This window comes from Mauremys mutica, chromosome 2, assembly GCF_020497125.1.
Source record: "Mauremys mutica isolate MM-2020 ecotype Southern chromosome 2, ASM2049712v1, whole genome shotgun sequence".
Classification (NCBI taxonomy): Eukaryota; Metazoa; Chordata; order Testudines; family Geoemydidae; genus Mauremys; species Mauremys mutica.
The window spans coordinates 294,049,853-294,065,220 of record NC_059073.1 but is presented as its reverse complement, the minus strand read 5'-3'; the positions used below and the strand labels follow the sequence as shown (position 1 = coordinate 294,065,220).

Below are 15,368 nucleotides of genomic sequence, written 5' to 3'. Positions count from 1 at the left end.
CACTTTCAGGGGACACTGACTAGCAGCAGTGGACACGTCTTGTTGCTGTCATCTCACAGGCCCTGGTGTTTTTCTTAACACCCCATTTCTGAGCCCTGGGCTGACCTGCCAATCACCACTTTCACTTCCGCATAAAAGGAAGGTTCTAATGGTCATGAAGAGCTTTGAAAACACACACACATCTCCATCATTTATTACTTTTAACACCTCAGGATGCTGAAACCAATCTCATGATGGGGGGGGCATGACATGATTTTTCAATGCTTGGCCTTGACAATATTGTTCTCAGTGACTACAAGCGGGAGCTAGTTCAGACCATGCAATTGACAAACTAATTCGGTTGCTAGGAAAGTGCCACAAAAACTTGCAACTCTTAACAGGTACAGCCAAGCGTGGGTCAGGCGTGGGAGCGGGGAAAGGGAGAACAAACTATACAGCGGGGAGAGGAGGAGACTGGCAGGGAGGTAGGACAGAGCTCCAGCCACTGATTCGCCGGACAAGGGCTTCAGAATGGAAACACTGTATTGACAGATTTTGCAAAAAAGGTATTACAAAAACACAACCACAAACCAGCAGCTGACATTACACAGAGAAAGAGACATCTAGTTACAGTCACTCCTTAACAACACTTATTTCTTATATAATTCAACCAATATTTACAAAAGTCTGAAAAACTTGGGTCAGTTATTTCATACATTTAAATAGCTTAGATCAACTGTGAAATATAGTGCCACATGTTTTATTGTATCTTAGAATAATATCCTAGTTCTGATATATCATTAACTAAAACAACCCCTTCCAGGGTTAGCATAAGTTGCTCTCACTTGGGTCACTTACCCTTGTGACCAGTAAAATCACCTTCAGTGGAAGTTCATATGAATGAATCACTGGCACCTTTCCATTGGGCCAAGTCCAACATAGAGTCTAGAGCCTGCTTGGTAGGTAATTTCACCCCCTCGGGGTGGAATGAGAACAGAGTCTCTCTGCAGTCACACCCTCCTCTGGAGTTACTCTGCCACCCAACAGCCTTCATCCACGTCCATCTGTCTCCCACCCCGTCGCCTCTTCTCCAGTCCCCTCTAGCGTCCCATGCCAGGACCGTTTCTGCAGCCACTTCTTCCCGCTTGGCTTTTCCTTTTTTTTTTTTGTCCCTTTCCCCACCCCTCCATCACCGTCCCAGCCAAGTTCTTCTCTTCTACTAGACTGACTGGCCTGGTGGCTGGGAATGGTGCCCCCTCCATGCTTCCAGCATTGCAACAAAAGCGGGGGGGGGGGGGGGAACGGGGGGGACAATGACCTTGAAAATTCATATCACTCCTATAAATATGCACCATAGCCAGGGTAGGTGGGGAAACACCTGCTAAATGCTGACCCCAGCTGGCAGCCTGGGGAATAGCTCATTTATTCGCTAGGGGTGAAGTCCACAAGGCCTATTAAGTCCCATGCAACCCCCACAGGGTTTACGTGGTGCATAGGCCTCATGCTGGCCCCCGCCATGGGGTAGATTTCACCCCAACAGTTACTAAGAGGAACTCCATTTAAACGTCAGGGAAGCAAAGCTTTGTAACGTGGCCACAAGGACAGGCCATGGCTTCCGTTCATACGCCGTTGTGCTACACCTCACATGCTGCCATTTTAAATGCAACAGCCCCGCAGTCCCCACCCAGGGGGGAGCTACTGTTTATTTTCTTTTTTCACACTGAGGAGGGTGGTCTGGGTTCCCGTCTCCAGCTGCTGGGAGCCCTCCAGCGGCTGGGGGTTCCGCGTGTGAATTTTCTGGTGGCAGTTCAGCGACTCCTTGTAGCGGAAGTTCTTCCCACAGACGGGGCACTGGTACGGCGTCTCCCCCGTGTGGACCCGCCAGTGCTTCAGGAGATGATCCCTGCGGATGAAGCTCTTCCCGCACTCTGTGCACTGATACGGGCGCTCTCCGGTGTGGATCCGCTGATGGCGGATCGCTTTGGAGAGGTCCCGGAAGTCCTTGCCACAGTACGTACACGTCAGGGGCCCATCGCCCTTCCCCGTATGAAGTTTCTGGTGTAAGATGAGACTCACCTCCAGACTAAAGCTCTCCCTGCACTGAGTGCACGTATAGGGTCTCTCCACCATATGGTTTGCCTGGGGTTTTACGAAGCCGTATTTGAGATTGGAGCTTTTCTCTGGCTCAGGACGCTTAGGGGGTTTTGCACGGACGGGCGCCTGGGTTCTTGGAGGAGTTGTGAGTTTGGGTTTCTGTCTAATGTTTTCTCCATGCTCCAGAGAAGTGCAGGCTCCCCCTGATGCATGGATTCTCTGATGTGTGGCAAAAAGCTGTTTGTCTATGAAGCTTTCCCCACACTCGCAGCATATGTACGGCCCCTCTGCTGCGTGTGCTTCCTCAGAGACGTTTTTCATTAAATCTCTTCCACGGCGAGCAGATCGCCTCAGCCCACTGCCAGGAGGGTTTCTCTGCAGCACCGCTGAGCTGGACTGGCTCTCCTTCGTCAATACCTCCTCAGGACTGGAGAAAAGCTCTTCCCAGTCTCCTGGTAACAGGCTAGGAAGATCTAGGTTTGCAGGACCTTCCTCACCACACTGCTGCTCATCTGCCAGAACAGAGAGAACAGAGACATTCACATCATCCAGTGGCCTAACAAAAGCCTCATTCTGTAAACTCTCTGGGGCAGACTGTCCTGTTAGGTGTGTGTACGTGCCTAGCACAATGGGGCCTACAGACCTCACTGGCATGCAGACAGACCAAAACATTTCTGATTCACAACTGAAGCCTGAATCTATGGCGCCGAGGCCCAGCTAGATGGAGATGGAGGGTTTCTCAGGAGATGAAGCACAATAGATCTCGGAGAATATGGCATTTACCCTGGAAAAGATACAAAATATTTTTGGGGCAGGGCCCCATCTTTGTTCTATGTTAGTACAGCACCTAGCACAATGGGGGTCCTGTTCCACTTCAATGTTTGGCAGTTATCAGACACTGGAAAGAACCACAGAGCCAGGACTATTGCCGACTCAGCGATGTTAGGTGAGAGCTGAAAACATCCCCGATTTCTGCAGAATTTCAGCTTTGATGGGCTAATTTAGCTACAACTAATCATTGTGGACAGTTCTCTGAAGACATCCATGCAGTGGGCAGCGGCAGTCAAAAAAGCAAACAGGATCATTAAAAAGGGGATAGAGAATAAGATGGAGAATATTTTATTGCCCTTATATAAATCTATGGTACGCCCACATCTTGAATACTGCATACAGCTGTGGTCTCCTCACCTAAAAAAAAATATATTGGCAGAAAAGGGCAACTAAAATGATTAGGGGGTTGGAATGGGTCCCATATGAGGAAAGATTACAGAGACTAAGACTTTTCAGCTTGGAAAAGAGGAGACTAAGGGGGGGATATGATAGAGGTCTATAAAATCATGAGTGATGTGGAGAAAGTAGATAAGGAAAAGTTATTTACTTGTTCCCATAATACAAGAACTAGGGGTCACCAAATGAAATTAATAGGCAGCAGGTTTAAAACAAATAAAAGGAAGTTCTTCTTCACACAGCGCAGTCAACTTGTGGAACTCCTTACCTGAGGAGGTTGTGAAGGCCAGGACTATAACAGCGTTTAAAAGAGAACTGGATACATTCATGGAGGTTAAGTCCATTAGTGGCTATTTGCCAGGATGGGTAAGGAATGGTGTCCCTAGCCTCTGTTTGTCAGAGGGTGGAGATGGATGGCAGGAGAGAGATCACTTGATCATTACCGGTCTGTTCACTCCCTCTGGGGCACCCATTGGCCACTGTCGGCAGACAGGATACTGGGCTCGATTGACCTTTGTTCTGACCCAGTCTGGCCAGTCTTATGTTCTTATGATTTTAAAACTAGTCACAGGTGGGGCTGGGCTGGCAGCATCACTTCTTATTAAAGTTGCCCAACACTTTCCAGTATAACACCCTGTTTTCAGTTGTTTAGAACTTTGCCAAATGTTAATGGTTCAAGCTGAAATGTTCCATGCTGCGTATCTGCCTCAGGCTGAATTTTGTGTGTGGGTAAATTTTCAGCCAAAACACTTCAGCCATTTATGAGAACAAGGCTAGGGGAAAATATTTTGTTTTTCAGTGTTAAAACCCTAGCAACCTTTCTTTTTGAGACGCTCTGGCACTCCCGTGCTTTGGGGCAGGGACTGGAAATTTGGCAGCAAGAGGTGGGTCCTTTGAGCCAGGGATGTGCTTTTTGATGTTCCTGTGAAAATCCACCCAAATCTGGCCAAGTTATAACCCTCTGAAAATTCTAGATTTGCACATGCTCATTAGACTCTCACAGCTTCACTGATCAGTTAAAATCTGTCCGTGCCACGTGTGCTCCAGACCCTCCTAGCTTGTGTGTGCTGGACTGCGCATGCGCCATCCCCACCGAGCGACTGAGCATTGCATAAGCCACCTTAACCCCAGCACTTCCTAACCCATGAGTGCTTCACTTGCAACCTTAATGTACTTGTAACATGGTGTCTGTGCGTCCCATTACGTGTCCAATGTCCCTTTAAACAGGCTTTGCAGGAAGCGCCAGCAAAGGTGCGACATCCACCCTCCTTCACTTCCATGGGATCCCATCAGCAGAACCCAAGTGTGACACAGAGCAGTGCTCAGCTGGCCTCTAGATACTTTTAAATACTATTTTATGTGCCCGTGTCTCTCCAGGCTGGATTCTCCACCCCCGACCCATCAGAGAAGACGATCATTGTTCCTGCTTGTAGTCCTGGCTACACCGACTACCCACTACCACAGGCTGAAGTCCTCTCTCCCCAACTCTGTTACGGCTCTCCATAGCTTTCCTTTCAAGGCTAGGAGCCTCACCGCCTATCCTTTCCCCTGCAATGCAACTCTACTCTTCTAAATCTCCACTCCCCAAGCTTCAGGGATCAGACAGCCTTTAAACCAAGCAACTCTTGCGGTTCTAGTATCAGGCCTGCCCCCTCATTCGCTGGTTTCCTAGGTTTCTCCAGATCCCTCAGCAGACTCTTTCTTCCCTAACACTCTGACCTTGTATCTGTCTACTACTCCGCCTGCTGACTTCACCCACGGGAAACTCTTCCCCTTTCCCTCCCTCTCACCCATGTCCTTCCCAGGGAGGCTATGATCCATCCAAAGCCCCAGAGCCCACGGCCTCTCTGTTACTGCCCCCTCCCTCACTGCAATCAACCACTCTCAGCCTCCGCACTTCCCTTCGTTGTCCGGGTGCAGACTCAGAGCCTAGATCGACATAGCGCCATCTCTGGTCCACCTCTGACTACGGAGAGCTCTGTGACGCTCTGTGTCTAAAACTCACATGTGCCAAGGACTGTAGGGATCCCTCCCTCTTCAGAGACTCCCTGATTTGCGACAGGCGGCTCCTCATATTTAGTCCACAAGCTCTCACCGGGAGTAGAAACGGGAGATCCTGTTCATGGGGGAGAGAATTCCGTGTTGTTTTACTAACATCCACTGCGCGCTTTAGAGAAGATTTCAGGAGAGAGATCAACATCAGATTAGAACCAGGGCTAGCTAGAAAAGGCAAAAAGGCCTGACGATAAGGAAAACATCGACAAAACTCATCAGCAGAGCTACACAGGAAAGACACGGGCAGACCGCCCCAGGTTTCAACATCTCTCTCACACTGGTTATGAGGAGTTTTAATCTATTACTCACCCAGGCCGTGATCTGCAGGGATTTGTCTTTCCTCAGAGTCACTCTGATCTCCCACACTGGGCTCCTCCCCTCGTTCAATCCGGGACAGAAGGTCGGGTTTGGAAATGGCAGCGTCTGTATATGGAAATGCAAGTTTTATTCATACGCACAGAGTGCAGGTCAAAATACACAGGTCAAGTGCTACCCCCTTTTGCTGCGAGGGGTGACGGGAACAGGGGCTAAAGAAGATGCTCTCACACCCACAGTCTGAGCAATCACACTCAACTGCCCGTGGCTCGCTCTGCCTGGCTCAGGCACCAGGAGTGTTCCCAGGAGTGCTCCCGAGGCACGCACCCTGCAGCATGGGGAGGAGAGCGGGAAGCTTTATCTGTGCTTAGCTGAACATTTCCTTTCTTCGAGGAACAAGCTTACCAGATTCATTGCAACAGGCACTAGAGCCTGCTTGCAGCTTGGGGGCAGAAGCCGCCTGGTCAGCCCTGCGCATGCAGTTCCCTCCAGTTGAGGTAACTTCCACAGCCAGGCTAATTCCATTCTATTTTCCTATGTTCTAGACCTTGAGGAAAAGGCACAACAATTTCTCCTACTGCAGAGCATGGTAAATTCCACCTAACAACAAACCCGAATCCCTGGAAGTCAATTTCCGTCTCTATTCTGCAGGATGCATTTGTCTCGGGGACGGGGAGGGGGGCGATCTTTGGACCTTATTACTCAAAGAATCGCTCAACCTAGGAGTTTCCTTTCAAGGCCAGAAAGGACCCTACTGATCATCCAGTCTGACGCCCCTGTAGAACACAGGCCAGAGAACTTCCCCTAAATAATCCCGAGAGCAGAGCTTTTAGAAAATAGCCAATCCCAATTTAAAAATTGCCTGTGATAGAGAATCCACCATGACCCTTGGTAAACTGTTCCAGTGGTTCATTATTAACTATATTTAATAATTTGTCCATTATTAAATATTTCCCCCCATGTAGATACTTGTAGACTGTAACCAAGTCACCCCTTATCCTTCTCTTTCTTAAGCTAAATAGACTGAGCTCCTTGAGTCTACCACTCTCAGGCAGGTTTTCTAATCCTTTAATCGTTCCCGTGGCCCTTCTCTGACCCCGCTCCAATTTATCACCATCCCTCTTGAACAGTGGGCACCAGAACTGGACACAGGATTCCAGCAGCGTTGCACCAGTGCCAAATCCAGAGGTAAATAACTCAGATTCCCCTGTTTCTGCATCCCAGGAAACCTATGTGAACAATGGGAATGTCACTATTTCCCACCCATCCTCCCGGGGGGGGAGTCCTTAGGCCACGCAATGTATAGACCAGGGGTTGGCAACCTTTCAGAAGTGCTGTGCTGAGTCTTCAGTTATTCACTCTAATTTAAGGTTTCATGTGCCAGTCATACATTTTAACGTTTTTAGAAGGTCTCTTTCTCTAAGTCTATAATATATAACTAAACCATTGTTGTATGTAAAGTAAATAAGGTTTTTAAAATGTTTAAGAAGCTTCATTTAAAATGCAGAGCCCCCCGGACCGGTGGCCAGGACCCAGGCAGTGTGAGTGCCACTGAAAATCAGCTCGCTTGCCGAAGGCAGCACGCGTGCCACAGGTCGCCTACCCCGGTATAGACTGAAAGGGACCATACTGGCACTACTGTTCACCCACGTTAGCATTGCTTGTGGAAGCATGGGGGCACTTTGAGCATCAGATGACAGTTCATATTTGTTTATTTTGGTTGGCTGATGTCACCTGACCGTTTTCATGCCCAAAGCAGGGGCTGAAATGACCCCGGCCTGGCCTTGGCTGCCTGGGAAGAGCCTGGAGAGTGGGAAGTCCATTCTTCCAGGTAAAAACTTCCCCAGGTGAGAAATGCTGAATGCCCGCCTACCAGGGGAAATAACCACACTTGTCCTTGTAGTGATACTAGGTGAAACTGACTTGTGCAGGAATTAATGGTAAATTCTCAGAATGGAGAGGGGTAACTAGTGGTATTCCCCAAGGGTCAGTCCTCGGACCAATCCTATTCAATTTATTCATAAATGATCTGGAGAAAGGGGTAAACAGTGAGGTGGCAAAGTTTGCAGATGATACTAAACTACTCAAGATGGTTAAGACCAAAGCAGATTGTGAAGAACTTCAAAAAGATCTCACAAAACTAAGTGATTGGGCAACAAAATGGCAAATGAAATTTAATGTGGATAAATGTAAAGTAATGCACATTGGAAAAAATAACCCCAACTATACATACAACATGATGGGGGCTAATTTAGCTACAACGAGTCAGGAAAAAGATCTTGGAGTTATCATGGATAGTTCTCTGAAGATGTCCACGCAGTGTGCAGAGGCGGTCAAAAAAGCAAACAGGATGTTAGGAATTATTAAAAAGGGTATAGAGAATAAGACTGAGAATATATTATTGCCATTATATAAATCCATGGTACGCCCACATCTCGAATACTGTGTATAGATGTGGTCTCCTCACCTCAAAAAAGATATTCTAGCACTAGAAAAGGTTCAGAAAAGAGCAACTAAAATGATTAGGGGTTTAGAGAGGGTCCCATATGAGGAAAGATTAAAGAGGCTAGGACTCTTCAGTTTGGAAAAGAGAAGACTAAGGGGGGACATGATAGAGGTATATAAAATCATGAGTGATGTTGAGAAAGTGGATAAGGAAAAGTTATTTACTTATTCCCATAATACAAGAACTAGGGGTCACCAAATGAAATTAATAGGCAGCAGGTTTAAAACAAATAAAAGGAAGTTCTTCTTCACGCAGCGCACAGTCAACTTGTGGAACTCCTTACCTGAGGAGGTTGTGAAGGCTAGGACTATAACAATGTTTAAAAGGGGACTGGATAAATTCATGGTGGCTAAGTCCATAAATGGCTATTAGCCAGGATGGGTAAGAATGGTGTCCCTAGCCTCTGTTCGTCAGAGGATGGAGATGGATGGCAGGAGAGAGATCACTTGATCATTGCCTGTTAGGTTCACTCCCTCAGGGGCACCTGGCATTGGCCACTGTCGGTAGACAGATACTGGGCTAGATGGACCTTTGGTCTGACCCGGTACGGCCTTTCTTATGTTCTTATGTGCACAATAAGGAAACTTCTGGCCTTAGAGAATGGAGACTGAGGTCAGGAAGAAACTAACAAAAGATGGGCCAAGAGGCACGTTCTTCCCTCCTGATTCTTCCACAGCCGGGCTGTTGTCCCTCTCCTCACTCCATAACCATCTGCTGTGGAGCAGCGGGGAGGTGGCAAAGCACTGGACAGGCAACACAAGCTGGGAACAATAGCCAGGATGTCAGGGCATGGTGCCCCACAGCAGCCATTGGGGATGACAGCCCAATGCTTTCTCAGCCTTTCAGAAGAGGCAGGAAATCCCTGTCCTCCATTACACCTTCCCAAGGTGCATGAGGCTATACACAGCTTTAGCTTGTCTGAGGCAGCTGCAGACCCCGTCAGCAAAACTCCCCAATACTCCATTCACTCCTGCCAGGAAGAGTCGATCCTGTTTTGTTTTTTTGCTATTTGATTCTTTCCTCTGCTTTAGGCTGCTGGCCTCCCTCTCCCTTTGTAGGGGAGCGTGTGCACACACACCTAGAGGAATCAGTGTATTTCCATGACCTGGTTTTTTCTGCATTGCTCTGCCCTGCCGCACGCCAGGAAGGTGAGTGTGGAAAACAGCGCTCATTTTATTTATTCATCTTCCCCTTTGGGAACAGGTCCCCATAGGGAGGCGTGCAACTGGGCTCAGATTGCTCTGAAAATACCGCCCGTGACCTCCCTGTCTGCAGAGGCTGGGGTTCTCTCTCTCTTCTGAGTCTCTCAAGGAAGGTACTGGCCTGGGGCTCAAGGATGGGCCTCCCAGAAGTTCTACTGCGCTCTGTGGCCTGGGATCCACATGGGCAAGTCAGGCCTGGGTTTACTTTGGAAGTGTCAGCCTGGGATACAAGTAAGGATCCAGGTGGGGGAGGAGGGGAGGTTTTAGAGAGATGACAACGGGGCAAAGCTGGGCTCACTCTCTGGTGTTGGCAGCATCTGTGCTGTGCCAGTTCCCTCCATCCACAACCTGCGAGGAAGTAGAGCAGGAGGTGGCAGCACAGCTGCAATCAGAGGCATGGCTGCTGGTGCGGGCTCTGGGGACTATGGCAGGATCTCCATGCTGGTTCGCTGCCCTGCTAGCTCCATCCCCTTCATGTATACGGGGCACCTCTTGCCCAAGGGCCAGCGCTTTCCAATCCTCCCTGCCACCTTGCCTGCCCACAGAAGCTGGGAGCAAGCTGCACTCCGCACCCGGCGCCGGCTGAGCACCCAACAGGACACTTGGGAAGGGAGCGAAGCAGGAGACAGACCTGGCTGTTCCCAGCCTCGCTCCGTCCCCGAAGCCTGGAGCGACAGCAGCCGCTGCAATGCCTCCAAATGGGAAGCAGAGCTGAGGGAACCAGCTCCTCCAAATCCAACGCTGCCCTGGGAAGCAGACAAAACACGGAGCCGCGCGGCAGTTAGGGTGACGCAGTCTGTGTTACTGACATCGCCTGCTGCCTGACAGCCCGGAGCCTGGCCACGGGGGCTGACGGCCCCGGTGAGGGACTGGCTGGGGAGAGGGGAGGAAAAACCTGAACCCGGCTGCAGCCCCCTCCAAATCCCTGGCTGGGAGGTGGCTGGGCTTGGACTCTCCCACTCAATCCCTCCCTGGGAGACGGCAGTGGGGTTCCTGGCTGTCAGCTCTGGCAGGGGGCTCCAAGCGGGAGCCCCACCCCACCCCCGGGGCGGACAGCCGGAGCTGTGCGCCCAGCTCTGGGCTCCATTTCACAGCAGGGAGCCTACCAGCGGTGAAACTGACATTCGTCATGTTTTGTCTGGGCTCCAGCTGTCAGCCCCGAGCTGGGGGGACTCTAGCTGGGAGCCCTGCCTGGGCTGACAGCCTGAGCCAGAGAGGAAACGGGACACAGCAGCAGCTGCTGGTAGGCTCCCTGCTGTGAAACCGAGCCCAGCGCCTGGCTCATGGCTGGGGCCGTCAGGCCTGTGGTGGGGAGCTCTAGCTCTCAGCCCTGCACGGCTGTCAGTGCCCCACAATGGACCACTTCAGTCAGTGCAAGCGTTCGTGGTGAGGACACGCACCGCCGGCAGAAGGAGGGGAGTGTGGACACCAACAGCTGATTTCATTATTGTGGTGGCTGAGGACCTAATTTTGTAGTGTAGACGAGCCCTGAGCAAGGTGTGCTAATTGTGGGGGTTCTTTTGTGATGGACACACCCATCCACTGACTACCAATAGGGACTGACAGTGCAGCCTGGATAATTAACTGAACACCCCACTATTGTGTCAAAGTCTCCATATCCCATTATCAGACCCCCGTGCCATCCAGACCCCTGATCCAGCAGGGCGCAATGGAGCTCGTACAGCTCAGACCCTGGGGAAATCTGGCACGTCGGAGACCACAGAGCTTCGAAGAGAGGAACAAACACCCAACCAGTCTTTACCCAGCGAGATCACAGCCTCGTAGTTGCCCTTCATGATGTGCCTGTAAAGCTCCTTCTGCCATTCGTCCAAGCTCTTCCACTCCTGCTCAGAGAAATTAAACGAGTTGTTGTTGAAAGTCACCGGGACCTGCAATGACAAGGATGATACACTCAGCACCTTCTGCTCCCTGTCTACATGCCAGCCCTTGTTTCCTCCAACACCCTATTCTGCCCTGTCTGCTCCCTCGGTCGCCATATCCTCTTCTGGATTTTATTGTTCCTCCTCATTCCCACCTGCTGCTCCCCAAGATTGGGCCTGGCTCCCGCCAGCTGTACCAGCTGAAATCCATTCCCCACTGAAGTCTGTGACAAAACTCCCATTGACTTCACTGGGGCCAGGATTTCACCTCATGAGTCCTCGCCTCTTCCTACAGCCGAAGCCTTCTGTATGATTTCCATCGCAGACCCTTAGGACAGCCTGCTGCCTGCTTCATCCTTTTGTTGGGTCTACTGCAATTGACCTCTGATCCTGCAAAGGGAGGGACATGAGCAGACATGGGACGCATGCAGAGCCCCCCAAACTGCATGAGACTGTGCAGGAGCAAAGGGTCAGCCCACATGGATCTGACTGCAGGATCAGCACCCCAGACTGCAACTCACTCAGAGCAGCAGTGTGTCTTACCTATGTGTTGTCAAACGCCATGCATACACCAGACACTATGCAGGCTGAGCTGCCTTGGGCACTTTGCACAATCAGTATCCAAAAAAAGATACTTTAGTTGCAAAGTCCTGTTCCAATTAGCTGAGTTGGCTTCTCTGGAGATGTCACACCCTGCATTTAAATCCCCCATTAAATACAGCTATGCCATTGCCACTCACACTGTTACATTTACATTAGAATTCTCCATACAACCAAATACATGAGCCCGATGGGCACAGAAGAGGAAAAGAAACACTGCTGGTTTTCTCTCCGTGGCTGGTTAATGGTTCGTTAGCCTCTTCCCTTTCTCAAATGGTTAGTCACATGATTACTGAAAGCCTCCCCCCGAGCTAAGAGGTCACATTTCCAAAGGAAGCAATGTTAGAAGCAGAATCCATATATCTTCGAAACGATGGGACAAAGGGAAGCTGCAGAGCAGGTGAGCAGCAAGAATGGGGATGGGAAAACCCACAGTACGACTCCCTTAAAACAAATCTACTTGTGCAGAACATTCTGAGTGTACAAAACGCCCCTTCAGTGTCTGGTACAGGGTCTGGCTTTACATCCCCTCAGCACTAGCTGGGCTATCGTTACCTTAGGGACTTCTCCATTAGCACCAGGGGGGAGTCTCAGGATCCAGAAGTTCCTGTTCTTCAGCAGGTTCTCCATGTTCTCCAGCCTCCTCTGCAGTTGCCCGTACTCCTGGATCAGAGTTCCCAGTGCAGTCCACTTACTCTCCAGCTGGTTCCCGAACTCCACTGCTGTCTTCTCACAACCGACTAGTTTCGTTTCCGCCATCCTCATTCTTCCCTCCAGATTCATCAGTTGTGCTGCCTGAACCTCAACCTTCCTGTCCACAGCTTGGATTTCCGCCACAACCGTAAGGGAAATCTCTGCCGCCTGAAGATCGGCTTCTTCCATAGAAGCTGGTTCGGGGACAGCAAGAGGCTGTTCAAGTGACAGGTCCTGGGACTCCATGTCCCATTGAAGAGCCTGTTTGCAATGACAGACATTGGAAAGGGGGTCACACTCCCAAGTAGCAGAGTCAGTCACAGAGAGAAACAACAAACGAGCCACGTGCCATGGCCCGCTGGGAGTCTCCTGGGTCCAGGTCTTTACTACTATCGGGTCACATCAAAGATGCAGCAATGAGAACGTTAAACTTGAAATCCAATCAAACATGCGTTAAAAGTAATTTCAGTTCCTCTCTCTGGCCCTGAAACCCCACCAATGTTTGTTTTCACCGTTGTATTTTTGATATTTTCCTCTCCCCCCTGGTGCTGTGTGAAAGCCTCCTCACCCCCAACAAGAGGGGACACAGAAACTGAGTGGACACAAAGGGCTGTCAAACGCACAAAGCAAATAACCGGGGGGAAAACCCCAACCACCCAATTTCCCCTTCTCTAATCGGGGACTGGGAAGAACATTTGGCTCTTGACGCTGGCGGAGCCCTTTGGAGCCCTCTGCCCGTGAGGTTTCTCTGCCAGGGCGAGTCTCCCCGGGCTCCAGAGGCGGCGGGAGCAGCCCTATTCAGAGCATTTGCTGCCATAGAAACACACGGGCGGCGGGGGGGCTCTTGTAGCGGATGAAGCCGCAAAGCTCCATTCCCCGCTCCCGGAACCAGGGCGCTGCCCCCAGTGTGACGAGCCGAGGAACACCGGCCCCGGCCCCTCGGGCCTGGGCAGGGAACCCCAGGGCGCCCCGGCTCCCGGGCCCAGCGGGAGGATGCTGCCGCCCCCCCCCCGGGCAGTCCCTGCCCCCGCGGCCCCCTACCTGCTCGGGCGCCCACTCAGCCATGGCCCTGGGGGGGGGGATGGTCTAGCCGGAGCCTGCCTGGGAGCGGGGCCGAGCGGCGCGACGGCTCTGGGCTGGCAGCGTCCCAGCACCTCCTCAATAGGGGCTGGGCACCGCGGCCATGCTGCGGCGCAATGCATGCTGGGAGCCCGGCTCGCCGGCCGGCCGGGCGGGGGGCCCCGCGCCAGCAGCGCCCCCTGCCGGGGGGAGGGGCGCACGGCACGTGGGGTTTGCAAAGCCCCGCCCCCAAGCCCACCGCTCCTGCTCAAACAGAAACCGGGAGTCGCGTCCCCTGCGTGGGTGCTGGCCCAGCGCACAGCCCGGCTGCAGCCCGGCAGGCGGGGGGCCCGGTGGCATCGGCAGGGGGCCCCCGTCCATGGCATTTGCATTGCCCAGCTCCTCACCCTGCAGCGTTAGTATCTAACACGCGGGCTGGTGTCCGCCCGGGGATGGCATCTCTCCGCTCCGCTGTGTGTCATTGACTCGGTACTGCAAACGGGGATTCTCCTTTCACGCCGGGGGCAGGGGACTGGCTTTTGGACACGCATCGTGGCCAAATTTGCCTAGCTTGGTGTGTGAGATTTCTCAGAGGAGAGAAAGCCAGGGCTGGGGTGGGGGAGCCCAGGCAGCCTTCCACGCCATTGCTGAGGGGGGAAGAGTTTGAAGCAGCTGGTGGGTGGGAGTTTGGCAGGGTTGGGGCTCCAGAGAGTCTTAATAGTGAGAGGGGAGCAACTGGGGCAGCTGATGGCTGGCAGGGCGCCAGGGGGTACCTTGGGGAGTTGAAGTTTGGGGGTGTCGGGGGCAGCTGGAAATGAGGGGCAGGTGGGTAGACGGGGCCGGGGGGGCTGCATTACTGAAGTTAGGGGTATCTGGAGCGGTTCGGGTGAAAGGGCAGCTCCCTGGGAGGAGTGAGGGGTACCCCAGGGGTGTCTCTCGGGCAGCTGCCAGGGGGGAACTGCCTGGCAGGGGCACAGGGAAAGTACCCCTGGGGGACCAGTGGGGGAGCTGGGAGGAAGTGGTACGGGGGTCGATGGGGGAGCCGCCTGGGGGTTCCCTAGAGCAGCAGGCAAAGGGGTATCAGGGCACCGGGTGGGGGGTCCCTGGGGTGGGGGGTACTGGGGGAGCAGCCTGGGGGGTCCCTGGAGCAGCGGGGTATCAGGGCACCGGGTGGGGGGTCCCTGGGGCGGGGGGTACTGGGGGAGCAGCCTGGGGGGGGTCCCTGGAGCAGCGGGGTATCAGGGCACCGGGTGGGGGGGTCCCTGGGGCAGCGGGGTATCAGGGCACCGGGTGGGGGGGTCCCTGGGGTGGGAGGGTACTGGGGGGTCCCTGGGGTGGGAGGGTATCAGGGCACCGGGCGGGAGGGGACCCCGGAGCCGAGAAGGGGGTTCCAGGGGTTTCCTTGCACCGGCGGCCCAGCGCTCGCTTCCCTGCCCCCGCCTACCCCGGCAGCCCCACGGCCCCGGAAGGACGTCGCCGCCCGCAGCGAGGCGAACGCCGCGCGACAGCGCCCCCTGGCGGCTCGGTGGAGGGACTGCAGGGGGCGGCGGCCGGAGCTGGTCTCTGCGCGGCCCGGGAGCTGGCGCAGCTGGGGAAGGTCCGGGGGCTGCAGCCCGGCCCGGCCATGCCGCGCCCCGCTCCTGCCCCTGCCCCTGCCCCTGCCCCTGCCCCTGCCCGAGGGGGTGGAACAGCCGCCCAGGAGAGGGCGCAGGTCACAGACCCTGCGGGACACCCTGAGCTGTGGGGCAGGGCACGGGG

At 53.1% G+C, this 15,368-nt stretch overlaps 1 protein-coding gene across 2 annotated transcripts; it reads right to left on the bottom strand.

Annotated features, from left to right (window-relative positions):
* Positions 1-177: 177 nt before the first annotated feature.
* On the bottom strand, positions 178-14,519 carry LOC123363149 (zinc finger protein 777-like). 2 transcript variants are annotated; one of them, XM_045004020.1, is made up of 6 exons: positions 14,018-14,519; positions 12,414-12,812; positions 11,141-11,267; positions 5,665-5,778; positions 5,306-5,416; positions 178-2,585 (listed from the first exon to the last, which is right to left on the bottom strand). In XM_045004020.1, the coding sequence occupies exons 2-6, from the start codon at positions 12,795-12,797 to the stop codon at positions 1,675-1,677; spliced, it is 1,647 nt and encodes a 548-aa protein (XP_044859955.1). In that variant the 5' UTR covers positions 12,798-12,812; positions 14,018-14,519; the 3' UTR covers positions 178-1,674. The 2 variants fall into 2 exon arrangements, with proteins under 2 accessions (XP_044859955.1, XP_044859954.1); XM_045004019.1 differs by lacking the exon at positions 14,018-14,519 and adding an exon at positions 13,593-13,731.
* Positions 14,520-15,368: the final 849 nt, after the last annotated feature.

Coding starts and splice junctions, on each gene's coding strand:
- LOC123363149 (XM_045004019.1), bottom strand. CDS start 13,616: ATGGCTGAGTGGGCGCCCGAGCAG. Junction 5,779..11,140: donor CGAGGCTGTGATCTCGCTGG/GTAAAGACTGGT, acceptor TTCCATATACAG/ACGCTGCCATTTCCAAACCC. Junction 2,586..5,305: donor CCCTACAGTCCTTGGCACAT/GTGAGTTTTAGA, acceptor CTGTTCTGGCAG/ATGAGCAGCAGTGTGGTGAG.